Source organism: Gallus gallus, chromosome 5, assembly GCF_016699485.2.
Source record: "Gallus gallus isolate bGalGal1 chromosome 5, bGalGal1.mat.broiler.GRCg7b, whole genome shotgun sequence".
Taxonomy (NCBI): Eukaryota; Metazoa; Chordata; class Aves; order Galliformes; family Phasianidae; genus Gallus; species Gallus gallus.
Genome location: NC_052536.1, coordinates 2,131,447 through 2,144,976, shown reverse-complemented (window position 1 = coordinate 2,144,976; position 13,530 = coordinate 2,131,447). Strand labels below are relative to the sequence as shown.

Here is a 13,530-nt window from a genome sequence, read left to right as displayed (position 1 = left end):
AGCTTAAGACCACATTGTTATACAAAGACATAAACAGCATTTTGGAAAAACAGCCAATGTACACATGTTAATTGGTTTATTGCAGATACTTGCCTGCACATGAAACCTGCTCCTGCGTGAACACCCACTGCACACGTACTGCAAAGAGAAGCTCTAAGCTTTATTGTGAGGCTTCACCTTCCCCTGACATGACCAGTCCTTAGATAAAAGGCTGCAATGGATCGTTCTCCATGGTTACTGCCCACAATCAGTTCAATGAAACATGTTACTCTTACGAGTTAGCCATACTGAAATCAATGGAAATCTACTAATATCAACAGATTTCACACTCTACAAAGAAGCTCAGCAAGCTGATAGATCAGAATAACTGTAGTGGCATCAAACTGGAAAAGAACAGATCTATCCAACATCTTTGACACTTAGATCATGAGGTTTCACAAACCAAGACGCCTTAAAAGAGCACGGACAGGCAATGCCTTTTACCCACTGTACCAACGAGTTCCTTACACGTCAGGACAACACAAGATGCACACATTTTTGTATTCTGAAACAGGTTTGTGTAATCACGGATTGAAAGCTTTATATCTTATTTTCATTACGTGCAATGTTCTCCACCCAGGAATGCTTAATTTCAGAAAGATTTCAGGAATAATGCTTGAAGTCCTGCATGAAACACGGAGGTCAAAGAACATGGGAAGGTACCGCCTTGTGGCAGAGAAACACGCACTGACATTAAAGCAATTTTAAAATAAACAAAGTAAGTTTGCTACTGCTCGTAGGTAATGCAGGAGAAGTGAGTAAAAAAGCTACTGGTGCCAAAAGCCTCCAGTCATTGCTTTCTTCTCCTTCTTCCCCATCCCTCCAAACTCTTTGGCTCTCAGAGGCCATCTTCCCTTCATGAATTCAGTGCAGAATTATCGCTGCTCATTTTTGCCTACTGACAAAGGAGAATATAATTAAGTGATATATTTCTGAAGACAATCTTACAAAGCTTTCCTCAGAGACAAATAAAACTAGGAAATACACCTTAAGTGTATAGTTCTAACAGTTCTCAATGCTATCTGAATCATCTATACTAACCTCTAAACCAAACTTACATATTCCGACTAAAGACAAAAAAGAAAACTTTAATCCCTATCTTTAATCGCCTTCTTTCTTCCACCTGCAGAAGCGGTCAGCACTAGGGTTGTGTGAGAATAAATCTCTGACAAAATCACTGGGAGTGTACCTAAATTTCCAATTTCACGTGCCTGTCAACTTCTGCAACAGCTCCTTCAGTGTTCTCCTGAGTATAGGCATTTTCCTTGAAACAGCTTTGCCTCCTTCACAGTGATCCACTGCAGTCCAAACAATTGCATTAGGGCAATTATCAATTAGGTTTAATTTCTTTGGCTTTTCTTATTAAAAGAACGACAAATTTCTACTAAATGCCTTGCTGAATTCACAAATCATAGCAACTCTTCATGCATTTTCAGTGTAAAACCAAGTACTTCAAAATACTTTTCTACCTACTCCCAAAGAAGGAAAAGGGGGAAAAAGTATAGTATCTGGACTCAGTGACTTTCTAAATCAAACTAATAGCTCAGATCTTCTAGAGATGGTACCAACAGGCAGTGGAGGTTGACTGTCATTACTGGAGTAGAATATACTCAGATGTAATGAATGAACACTGAATGAGACAGTGGTGACATTGGTTACAAGGAATTTCTAGTCTTTTAGAAATAAGCAATTACTACTCATCTCCATAGTTTCACTCTTCATCTCAAGAAAATAAATATAACCATACCTCTTTCTTTCACTAGGAAAAGACTCAGGTTAAACAAGAGCAGTATTATGCACTTCCAGCACAACTGGAGCTTATATCACACTTTCTAGGTGACATTTTTTTCTTCAAGAAAATGGCTTCCTGCCCTGTATTACAAGTATAAAATAATTTGCTTTGGAGTTCCCTGGACAATCTGGATCTTTAAACTTCTCTTTTCATTAGCCAAATACATCCTTTCTATGCCTCTGAAATTCTGTATGCTATTCTAAGTCCTTCCAAGAGCAATACTGTTAAGTTATTTCCAATGCCAAAGTGATTTATTTCCTTCCCCTGAAAGGTATTTACAGGGAACAAGAAGGGATCAGTACAACATAGCGGTCTTAGTCACCTGATTTCTGCCCACACTGTACTTGCCCAGGTATATATAGATAGCCCACAGCACACTCACTTTCATGGTCCTTTCATGGTCTGACAACTTGTACCACTTCATATATATTCATTTCACTCTTTAACATATGAATATGAACTTTCCAATTTTGCAAATAGATTGCCAAGGGACAGGCATTCTTTACTTAAGTAATAATACTTAAGTCATTTCTCCCCTCCTCCAAGCCCTTCCATTCATTGTTCTTTACTGGCCACTCTCCACTAAATGCCCAGCATGATCTGTTCTTTGTCTTTCTAGCCGAAGGGTTGAACACATAGCCTGTCTGTAAGACTAGTTTAAATCCCACTTTTGGAATCCTGTGAATTTCAAAAAAGTCATTCAGCAATGGGACCAGGTCCTTAGCTTTCAGCTTGGCACTGCTAATACAATGCTCCTATCTCTAACATTCGATCCAAACATTTATCTTTCAGGTTCACAGAAGCACAAACCTAGTGCTCATTTAACTTAAAATTTCACTTCACATTTAAGGCGGTGTATGAGTTATAAACTGATAGACTTTTATGAATAATCGTTAAATATTTACAGTTGAAAAACTAATGAATAAATTACTAATTGCTTTGAGGATGCTTAAATCCAAACGCAGATTAAAACCAGAAAAAAAACCCTACAAATGACTTGCAGTTTCAAAAGTCATCATCACTGCTGATAATAAGGAGACATTCACTCCAGTAACAGGCAAGAAAAGAGAAATGAGATTACACAAAATGTAGTAAGTAAATTTAGTTTCACAGCTTATTTGGTTATATCTCCCAACTGTAAAGCACGTGAATTGGTAGACTAAGATTATACTCATGCAAATATTTTATATTGCATTAAGTATAATATGAACATTCTATTTACTGTATTTTATGCTCCCTTTTGTTTTCTCAATTTTACCCCCTTCTATATGGGCTCCGTATGAGAACAAAGCACAGGTTGAAGCTTTACTTATTTCTCTTCATCTATCCTGGAGTTGAATGGCCCTTCAGAAATGAATCTGTACTGCATCTTGAAGGAAAACTCTTGTTTGGCCACGAGAAACTTCAAATGTCAATATTAACAGTCTCCAAAGCAGGCTTCAAGGCATCCAGGTGATTAAAACACATTTAAGAAGATAGCAAGAACTGAGAAAACTCATGGGAAGACATTAGGACAGATCACCCCGAACTTCACAGAGGAATTTGGGCAGTGACTCTGACGACTTTGCTAAAACTACACAAGGTTTCATTAAAGCCTTAGGACTTCATTAGAAGAACTTTTGCCCTAATGATGACTAATCAAAGCCTAATTATTTTATGATGCAATCTTGCCTACTGTTGTTTCCCACAGTTTTCCTAAAACACATGTTTAAGTCTGAGCAGAACTAGTTCAGCCAGTGAAACTCAATGGGCCCACTACAGTGGAACGCTTTCACCTATACAAGGGAAAGTAAACCAGCCATTACAGTGTTTTTGAGAGGGAAGGACTACGTCCAGGGATTTCAATTCCCAGATGATATGTGAAATTTACCCAATGATCCAAGAACCATCCCAGGAGAGCAGATCAGAGACTACAACTTTGCACTTCTGCATGACTGCCTTTTGCCCAGTTGAGTGCCCCCTCTTGGAGCCACATCTTTTGCACAACATGAGACCTAATGCTGACAAAATAAGGTAGAGAACACTGGAAAACTCCCAAGAGGTCAGTTTTTTCAGGTGTGCATCTAGTAGTCCTGAGCCCAATGAAATATGGGTAGAAACTCATTAAGATGGGACAATGATCACACCTAGTGAGCGCAGGCTGCCAGCATGGAGCAAGCCGAAGTTACACCAGAATCTGGCAGCAGTTGAATGAGGTTTTGCATATGACAGATTTGATTTAAAAGCCTAAATCCCTCTCAGGATCTACTTCAATGAAAACCATAGAAAATGAGTGACAGAATAAGTGATCCATTCCCCACCACTCTCTTTAATTTTGTTAGGGAAAGGAACTACTTGTGGCCAAAGGAAAATAACAAGAGTGTGCTGCTGCTTGCCAGGCCCAGAAAAGTGGGGAGTGCAGGGAGGGCTCCCCAGGGCCTCCCAGTGCTTTCTGCTCCCTCCCAGCCACATGAGTGCATCTCCCTCTGCTGGCTAGCCCCACAGCTGGACTGGATTTAGTCATGAAATCACAGAATGTCCTGAGTTGGAAGGGACCCACAAGGATTACCAAGTCCAATTCCCGGCCCCACACAGGACCTCCCAAAAAACCCAAACCCTACATCCAAGAGTGCTGTCCAAACACTTCCTGAGCTCCGGCTGGACAGTGTATATGAGGAAACAGCAAATACCACACAACACAAATGGTGGGTTGGTCCTACAGACAAATATTATTTATGGCTCAGTGTGTCCCAAGCATTGCACAGCTACTGTGTGGCAGTGAGAAGGGAAAAGAAAAGAGACTGTGACTACTGCCGGTTATTCTCACTCCTGTTACTATAAACACTGTCTTTTGCTTCCCAACTGTGCTGCTAAATTGTCCAAGGTTTGCTGATGGCTTTTTAATGGTGTGCTGGATAACATGCTCCATTCCAGATATCTCTAAGGTTGTCAATTACGGGCCTATGATGTCTACCTATGTCAAATCCTAAAATGAGAGAAAAGTGCTATGAGACCACATTATGCGAGATTTTGTTTGTGATAAATAATTAAATGTTGTTTTGTTGACAGTTTTACTCAAACTGACACCAGAACTATTCCCAAAATGAGGACAATACTTAAGAATATTTTAAAACTATTAATAACATTACAACATCGGTACTATTGAAAATGCTTATGTAACATTCTAGCCATGCCTGCTCTAAAAATCCCTGGGTACAGTTCTTAGGATGCTATTTACACCAATTTCAGTGTTCTCTTTTTGTTTTTGTAGCACCAGAACATTTACAACTTTAAAACCCAGACCTTCTGACCCAATTTCATCACAATTTACTAAGAAGTCAGAAATAAAGATTCCCCAGTACTATTTCATAAAACTCAAAATGTTGAGCTTGCTAGGCTGACTTCCTTATTAGTTGCGCTGCTGTTCTGCAATGTCAAAAGGAGCAAAACTTAAGAGCCAGTTCCAGCAAGAGAGAAGGCAGTTCAAATAAACACTCTTCTCAGAGGGAGAAGGAAGACACAATTAGCCCCCTCATGATTCTTGGCCATGTTCAAGTGTTACAGCCATACAAGGACTGCAGTGATGATATCTTAGCAATGAAATCACACCATTCCAAGTGCAGCGGGCAGTAAAACAACTAACAGAGGTAATCACTGCAACAAAGGGTCAGAAAAGACTACAGATAGCATTCAGTGTACCGGGCATACAGGTTATTGCTTACACCACAATTAGCTCAGCCTCTTGACCGCCAGCCAGCCACACGTAATGACCTGCAGCAGCAACCATTTCTGCTGCAGACGGTTTAGAAGGAAATGGTTATTTTTAACTACTGCCACCAAGAGCAAGTGTAGTTAGCAGCAAGAAGTATAGCTCTTCTCTTTTTTCTTAAACCTCAAACCCAAGAGAAGTTGTGTTGCACAACATCTGAAATGTACGTATCACTGACTGACAAATAGTACAAAATCCAGCAACTAGGACACAAGACCACTGCAAATATCCATCGTATTCACTGAAATGAATGCTCCTCTTTGGCTCTTCATGTTGAATTCCTTGTTGCTTTCTAACGGATTTAATAAATACACCTATTAAAATTCAGCCTCTGCATTTTACAGAGCTGTTTAAGTGCTGGTTCCGGCCTATGTCACTCCAAGGCAGGCATGGCCCTGGGTCACAAAGATGACTTCTAGCTCACCGTTTGTGAGGGGAAGTATGATTCCCCACCCAACTGCGGTCTGATCTCCTTTTTGATTTCCCTTCCTCTGTGCTCTGAATTCACTTGTTTTAAGTGTTTGTAAAAAGATCCCTGTAGAGCATAAAGGCTTGAATAAACAAGAAAGAATGAGAATTGCATGAGCATCGCGCACAGAAACACATTAACTGATTGTGGAAACAGGGGTCTGTGATGGGAATGGATCAGCTGCACAGCAGCAAACAAATGGGGATGTTAATGAAATGGAAAGAAGGGGTAAGGACTGCTCCTGTCCACGCTGCCTCCAAGTGCAGGTTCTTGGGCTTGGGCTGTCAAACCAGCACACATACGTTTTGCTGCAACAGGTGTTTCCACAACAAGTAGCATTGGCTGAGTCGTGTTTGCTGATCACAGACCATTTCCTGAGCAAATTTGTGACTGGGAATAATCAATACGGCCAGGCTGTTAATTCTGCATATAAGTCTGCACATTAGGGTAACGAAAGTTTACCTATACCTATTACCCTACCTATAACTAGTCAGAGGACTAGTTATACTAAAAGAAAATAATGTTAAGATGCCTTTCTGACCAAGAGCTCTGTTGTTCCACTCCAAGGACAGATAAAAACAAAATGAACTCTACATCTCATTAGAGAGAACACAGAAGAAAAAAATAGGCAGGAGTCAGAAGGTATGCGAGCAGCTAAAGGGAGGCTGAAGTGAACAAAAACCCTGCAAACAATCCCCCAGAAGGACTGAGTTTGCCTCTCCACCTGGAACGAGTATGTAACTCAGAGGTGGGTAGGTGCAGCTCTGTGCCTCCTACCGTCCCCTTCTGAGCAGGCCACAAGTCCAGACCAGCGTGTTGCAGGACCAGACACCAGGAACACCACCATGCACCAATCCCAGCCTGGGAGCTTTAGTGCTCTGTTTATGTATTAGCTTCCAAAAGGAGATTGCTTCTTGCCTTCAATCCACCACCTGAAGACCCTCTTAGTTTTAACAGGTATTTTCTGCCTGTTTGGAAAAGGTACGTTTTCCAACCTATGAAATCAATACTAACAATGTATGCCAGAGCTCTGCCTGAGCAGACTTATTAAAAGAGGCCAAATGAAACTTCCCATGACCCAGTGCATTTCAGAGAAAGCATCAGGATCACAGGGCTCAAATAGTTTATCTTGGCTATTGGATTTATTTTGGCTGTAACAAATATTTTGGCTTCCTTCCCTATCAGTTTGCCAATGAAAACACAGATCCAAGGCTTTCAGACTACAGCACTGGAGCAATTCTGAAAATGACAAAGTGAAACATACATCAGCTAATAAAGAGCTATTCATGATATAAATGCCCTCTTGTGCTGTTTTCTGCATACTGTAACTCAGCTTCTGAAAATATTGGAAACACTCACCCTAACACTGATCTCAGAGACTCATTCCACACCAAGTCGCAATGACACTTCCTTACAAGCAACTCTTCTGATTTATAAGCAGCCTGTCTCACAGAGACACAGTGCAACCCTATTTTTTATTAGGGGGAATAAAATGAAGATAACTCATGAAACTACCAAAACATCTGTTTATACTGCAAGTGGTCATTTGGCATTAATAGGTGTCAGTGAGATTCACCAAAGGTAACATCATCATATTTTGACAGAAAGTTTACCTCTCCCAGCTGATTTGAGGATTACATCCAATGCTGTTATTGCAACTCAATACTGCAATACTCCCTTCTCAAGGAATCTGCACGCCATTACTCTCCACAGACAATTTAACCCCAATGTTGCGAGGCTGCTTTCAGGAACGCTCATTTCAAATGCCCACTGCTGCAGCAATGAGAAGCTCTGCAAACTGCCCAAGCTTCAAACCCCAGTGATAATCTGAAAATGAAGCTAAGTCATTCTGACTGTGGATTGGCCTATAATATAGATTTTGCCCTTGGAACTTAGTTGACAGTTACAATAACAGTCTATAAACCCACATTATTTAGCAACATAGGCTTTTGTAGCTAAAGGCAACAGGCGTGGAGTAGAAAAAGGTATTTATACACAGTTATTCCTGTCCTAAATTGAGATCTGATTTATCAATTTCTGGATGGTTATATAAGTAAAAGCTGGAAAATTATTGCCCCTCTTCAAAAACTAGAGAGAAATAAAAGTCAAGTACTCTACTCACATCATTTTTCTCTCAGTTAAAGAAATTCTAACATTTAAGGCAAGGGACGAGCTGTTGTGGAGCTGTTTTGCTAAATGTCATATTTGCCAGCCTGGGATTTAACTTACTGCTTTGATATACTGCTTCAGTGACAGAGGTACCACTGACAGAAACATGTTATTTCGAGTCCCTCAAATCCAGAATCTAAGACCAGTCTTGTATTTTCAGACTATGGAGACTTCCCCTTCATACTCTATGGGGTGACTAGGGAGTCATAGAAAAGGAAATGATATATAGAGATGAGCAAAGACACAGATTTCTCTGGAAATAGCATTCATAAACTGAACTGCTTCCTTATTATTCCCTTTCCTTCTTCCTGGAATCTGAACTTTGTACATTGACTGTCATTGAATCTGCAAAGTCTGGGGCTCTTCTGAGATATGAAAAGCAAATGCATGAAATGACAGTTCTGCCTGGGACACTTCTCAATTCATCCTTGGTGTTTTACAGAAACTGTGGTGCTACTCAGAACTTATATTCCTTATTTTATGACAAAAATCACTGACATAAGTTTGAATAAAAGTCACCGTCCAGAGGAAATGCAGTAACTGTTACTACAATAAACATTGCAGAATGTAGGTTTAGGCTGCTTCATTTTATAAACACAAGTCATTTCAGTAGTATAGTGCATGATTAATGTAGTAACAGCTAGTGGGGTTTTACCTGAAATAGAATTTGATACATTCCTTGCACTGGCCTCTTCAACATATCTATATGCTTCTACAACAAAGAGTTAAAAATGAAGTCTGATTTTTCTGAAAAGAAAGTTTGAAAACATCCAAAGATTCAGAAAGAACAGAATGAATGGAGGCTTCTAGACCACTTCCTGGTTAAATCAGTGACAATGAAGCACCTGAATTCCAAGTTTGTATTTTGGTAAGAGATACTACATCTTCCAAACAGGGCAGTGCTACAACGAACATCACTTATTAAATAAATCAGAAAAGCAAATGATGCAAGGTGGCCAGGCAGGGAAGAAGTTACCAGAAAAGTAAATCAGCCACCTGCATCTCACAGATCAGTTTTAACATTAGTCTAATGCTGATGTATTTGAGCTAAGAAATAACAGCTAACCTTCCTACAATTAACTAAATAGCAACCTTGGAGCAAAGAATCACAGTCATAGAGGTTGGAAGGGACCTCTGGAGATCATCCAGTCTTACCTCCAATATTTTTATTTTTTAAGCAGTCACAGTGAAGGTAGAATGTTGACGTAAAATCTTGATAATAATTTTCTGTCAGTTCAAACTTCTGTACAGGAACCTCTTTTTTAGATTTGATTTACACGTACAATTATTTTGCCATACACAATGAGGTGTAAACTCATTTACTTTCCATGAACTTTCCCCTTAAATGTTCAGGCAGCTAAAGAGTTCAGTAAGAGTATAGAAAATGCCTCACTCTCCCCATCTTGTGGGCATAAATGAATGTTGCAGTATGTGTTTGGCTTGCCACAATGATCCTGATTCAGCAAAACGTTTAATCGTAGGCACCTATACTTATCTATAGGAATAATTCTTTTCAAGACACACATCAACTTAAATCTCACTGTCTAAATTAACTGCGATAATGAGCTGTCCCTCCAAATGCTTACCAAAGCCATCACTGTGGTTCTCTTTATTCCTTCATTTTCAAAATAGTCACAGGGCATACAGCCTCATTTATCACAGTGCAAAAATGCACAACCCAAATATCATGTATTTAACAGCAAAAGAAAAGGCACTTACCCACTGGTGATATCGTCAGTCCTGATATTCTTGCCCAGCACATCTCCATCACTCATGTAGCCGGTGGCATCCATGGTGATGCCTTCCAGATCTATTTCATCACTTCCTTTGTCTGAGATGTCCACATGGCAGACACTGCTGCCACGAGATGCTAGCTGTCTTCGCAAAGGTGCTGAATACATGTAACGTCCCGATTCCGTGTTGATGAAGCGGCTGGCATTCCCTCTGGGAGGATACCCATTTCCCATGGATGGAGCATCACCTGCCTGCAGGCGGGGGCTGGACTGCCCCAGTCTCCACGACAAAGGGGTTGGTCGCCCTGTCAAGCTGAGAATGCTGCGACCGCTTATCTCGGTGGTCACATTGGTGTCAAATGTAGTTTCCAACGTGCTTTAAAGAAAAAAAAAAAGTACTGGATTGAAAATGGACTGCTCTGTAGATCACGAGGCTTCAGGTGATGTTATGTACAGATTGCAAGATCTATGCTCAGAACATTTACCAAGTCACAAATAAGTAAATCATTAACAGAATTCACTTGCTACAAAGCTTTGAGAGTTAGGCCCATCCCTGCAGCGCCACCCATAAACAGTGATAGTTTTGCACTCAGGCCACCTACTGTTCAAGTAGAAGACTTAAACAGAAGAAGACTTAAACAGGAACTTTTAATGGATTATCCACAGTATCGAAGTGTAATTTTTTCCACCTTCAATCACATATAACTCTATTATGCCACATTTTGCCACCCTACGCAAGGGAGTATGATACTAAGCAAAGGAAAGGAACAACAAATGAAGAACTATTTTTTGATACATTTTCTGCCTGCATTTCTGAATGACTCAGGAGATGCATCTAGCATCAAGATGAAAGCTGTACCTACACTAAAGAAAGCATTAAGTGGAAAAATAAGAAAAGCAATATTTTCCAAAATATCTTTTATATATTCATGAACTGGATACATTTTTCAAAATATTGACAATAGTTACACAGGGCTCTGGTTGTGAACATATTTCAGGTCCCAGCCTACAAATATCATTTTTTACAAGCATCAGCTATATTAAGTCATATATTTTGCATGTCTGAGAGTGTGAATGTGTTGCATCCCTTTCAAGAGTAATGCTAGTATGGTCTGCATGCCTTTTTCCAGACCTATAGCTGCAACTTCTCTCACCCACAGGAATCCTTCCTTTCCTGCTCAGCTAACATAGCACCACTTTTCTTTTAAATTATTACTGCAAATATTTTTAAGGATAGCAGCACTGTACTAGTTCCAATATAGCACTGAGCATACACTGCAATAGCCTAAGAATACTACAGTTACAGTAATTAAACCATAATGAGTTGTCATATTAATTGAACTCTGAAAACAAAAATACATGCATTGGTAGTTCATCTTTGCAAGCTCTGTCTCAGTTTAGATACAAAGTCAAAGCACAAAGCGTGCATGCAATGAACTCATGCGGGGCTGGAGTCTGTAAGCACTGTACAGGACCCTCACCTCATTAGGGGCCAACAGTTCACTATCCCAAGACTCCTGCTCAGCACTGAACAGGTCTGAGTCACAGAATGTTCAAACATAGCCTTGGTTTATTTAGAGCATATTCTAAATATCGCTGGAGATTTCTAAACGCTGCTAAAAAATAATAAAATTATATACATGGATGACTAATATTGTCAGAAAAAAACTGTTTGTCCAAAGATTGGTCAGGAATTCAAGTTATGCACTTTTTCAAGTGGGTCAGGCACAGTTCACCTGCTTGTTTAAACAAAATATTACACACTGGGGGGAGAGGGGTGCAACACATTGAAGTTGTTTAAGGGGTAAGATGAAGAAACATTTTAAATGATAACCCACATTCAAACATCACCTAATGCCTTCAACCAGCACTGCTTATTCTCCAACTCTGTTTTTATATACAAACTGCCACCATCAGTTGCTCATCATAAAGCTCCATAAACACTGAGCAGAAACCAAGATCTGTGCTTTATAGGTAAAATAAAAGAACGGTATCTTCACCTGTCAGTGCTAATCATTTTCCAGAGACACAACTCAGCTAGATCTAAGAGATGCAAAGGAAGACCACAGTGATTTACATCTTATAAATAAAGTTATGTCATTACCTGTGAGTGACCTGGGTTCCTCGCAAACTGGACATTGTTTCCTCCAAGTTCTGTCGAAGATCGGCAATGTTTTTCACAGTTCGTAATCGCCGAGTTTCTGGATCCTCTCCTAGAGGAAAAACAAGCCATTGGAAAGGACAAGGCAGGAAACAGCACAGAATTGAGCTGTTACCTTTGCCTGAATCTGTCTCAAAGACGTTTCTCTAATATTTAATACTCTACATTGATTACAGTGCAGATTCCATTCACCCACAGCAGGCGCGTGCCATTGACAGACAGACAGAATCAGCTCTGTTTTGTTAACTTTACTGCACAGGCTTCCTTTGTACCATGCGGTTCTGTATTGTCATTTCCCCACATGACCCAATTTAAATCCCAGTTAACTTTCAACTTCATTGGAAGACGTACTCCATCAATACCATCATTTCCATCCCATATATTGACACTATTAACATCAGGCCAATTTTCACAGTACTGCATTTTCATGAGAACTTCTCTTTCCTTTTTCAAATAGATCTCGTTCTACAGCAACAGCTCTCCAGTAACCTAAATGCTGTTGCCTGGGTGCTCCAGGCTGAGTTATGTTTTAGGTGAAAGAGACAAAGGTTTTGCTTACCCACATCGCCAAAGTTATCCTTACTTTAATGGGCTACATGACACAAAGCTGGGTGGTAACTTCTACTTTCCTTGGCACTTATGCAAAAACTAAGTTCTTCAAATATTCTGTTCTAAAACAGATTTTTACCCTGCCCTTTACCTCCACAGGAAGAGTTTACATTACAATACATTTACATACATTAAAATCCCCCTGGTGTCTCAGTATAAGTTATTTACTTGCTCTCAGTTGACAATTAAGAAATGCATTGGTCCTAGTTCAGATGAGATTTATATTAGAATTAAATCTTCTAAGAGGTCGAAAAGAAGTGACTACTGACTTCCAGTAGTGCTAACAGATTTTTATAAGCTCCACACTGAAGCAGAACACCTCCGAAAAGCCATCACAGAACTTGCTGGGCACAGAAGGGAATGATATCATTCTGAAGGGTTTGTAGCTCATGACTACAGAAATTACTACCGCAGATTTAAAACCTCACACTTCATATTAACCTTTTCTGCACATGTAATGAATTTTTAAGCTGCAAGGATACTGGTCATCCATACAACGGCTGGTTTATATGGCCATCTATATATTATACAAATCAGAAGCAACAAGGAGCAGATTGAATAGCCTTTTACTTCATCATTGGCATTTCCCACATTCTTTGCTTTCAACTTTATACTTCTGAAGGATGCCAGATTGGTAGCACAGACAGACCAAGTGACAGACTCTTACTTGGAAAGCAGCAGCAGTACAAAGCACTTAACAAAAGAGCTGCAGCCCTGACTACAAGGAACTATCTAGGGAGGGGATGATAGATTTTTATGCTTATATCATTATTAGCCCTTCTGAAACAAACAGTGATGACTCAGTTAGTG

The 13,530-nt window shown here is 39.9% G+C and overlaps 1 protein-coding gene across 15 annotated transcripts in view; it reads right to left on the bottom strand.

Annotated features, from left to right (window-relative positions):
* Window positions 1–13,530, bottom strand: part of NAV2 (neuron navigator 2) — a 306,190-nt gene that overhangs the window by 79,258 nt on the left and 213,402 nt on the right. For all 15 annotated transcript variants that reach the window (XM_015286245.4, XM_015286247.4, XM_015286248.4 and 12 more), the window contains 2 exons: window positions 12,055–12,163; window positions 9,937–10,326 (listed from right to left, as the gene is read on the bottom strand). In XM_015286245.4, the coding sequence (XP_015141731.1) occupies window positions 9,937–10,326; window positions 12,055–12,163 (499 nt within the window). The remainder of the gene's footprint in view (window positions 1–9,936; window positions 10,327–12,054; window positions 12,164–13,530) is intronic.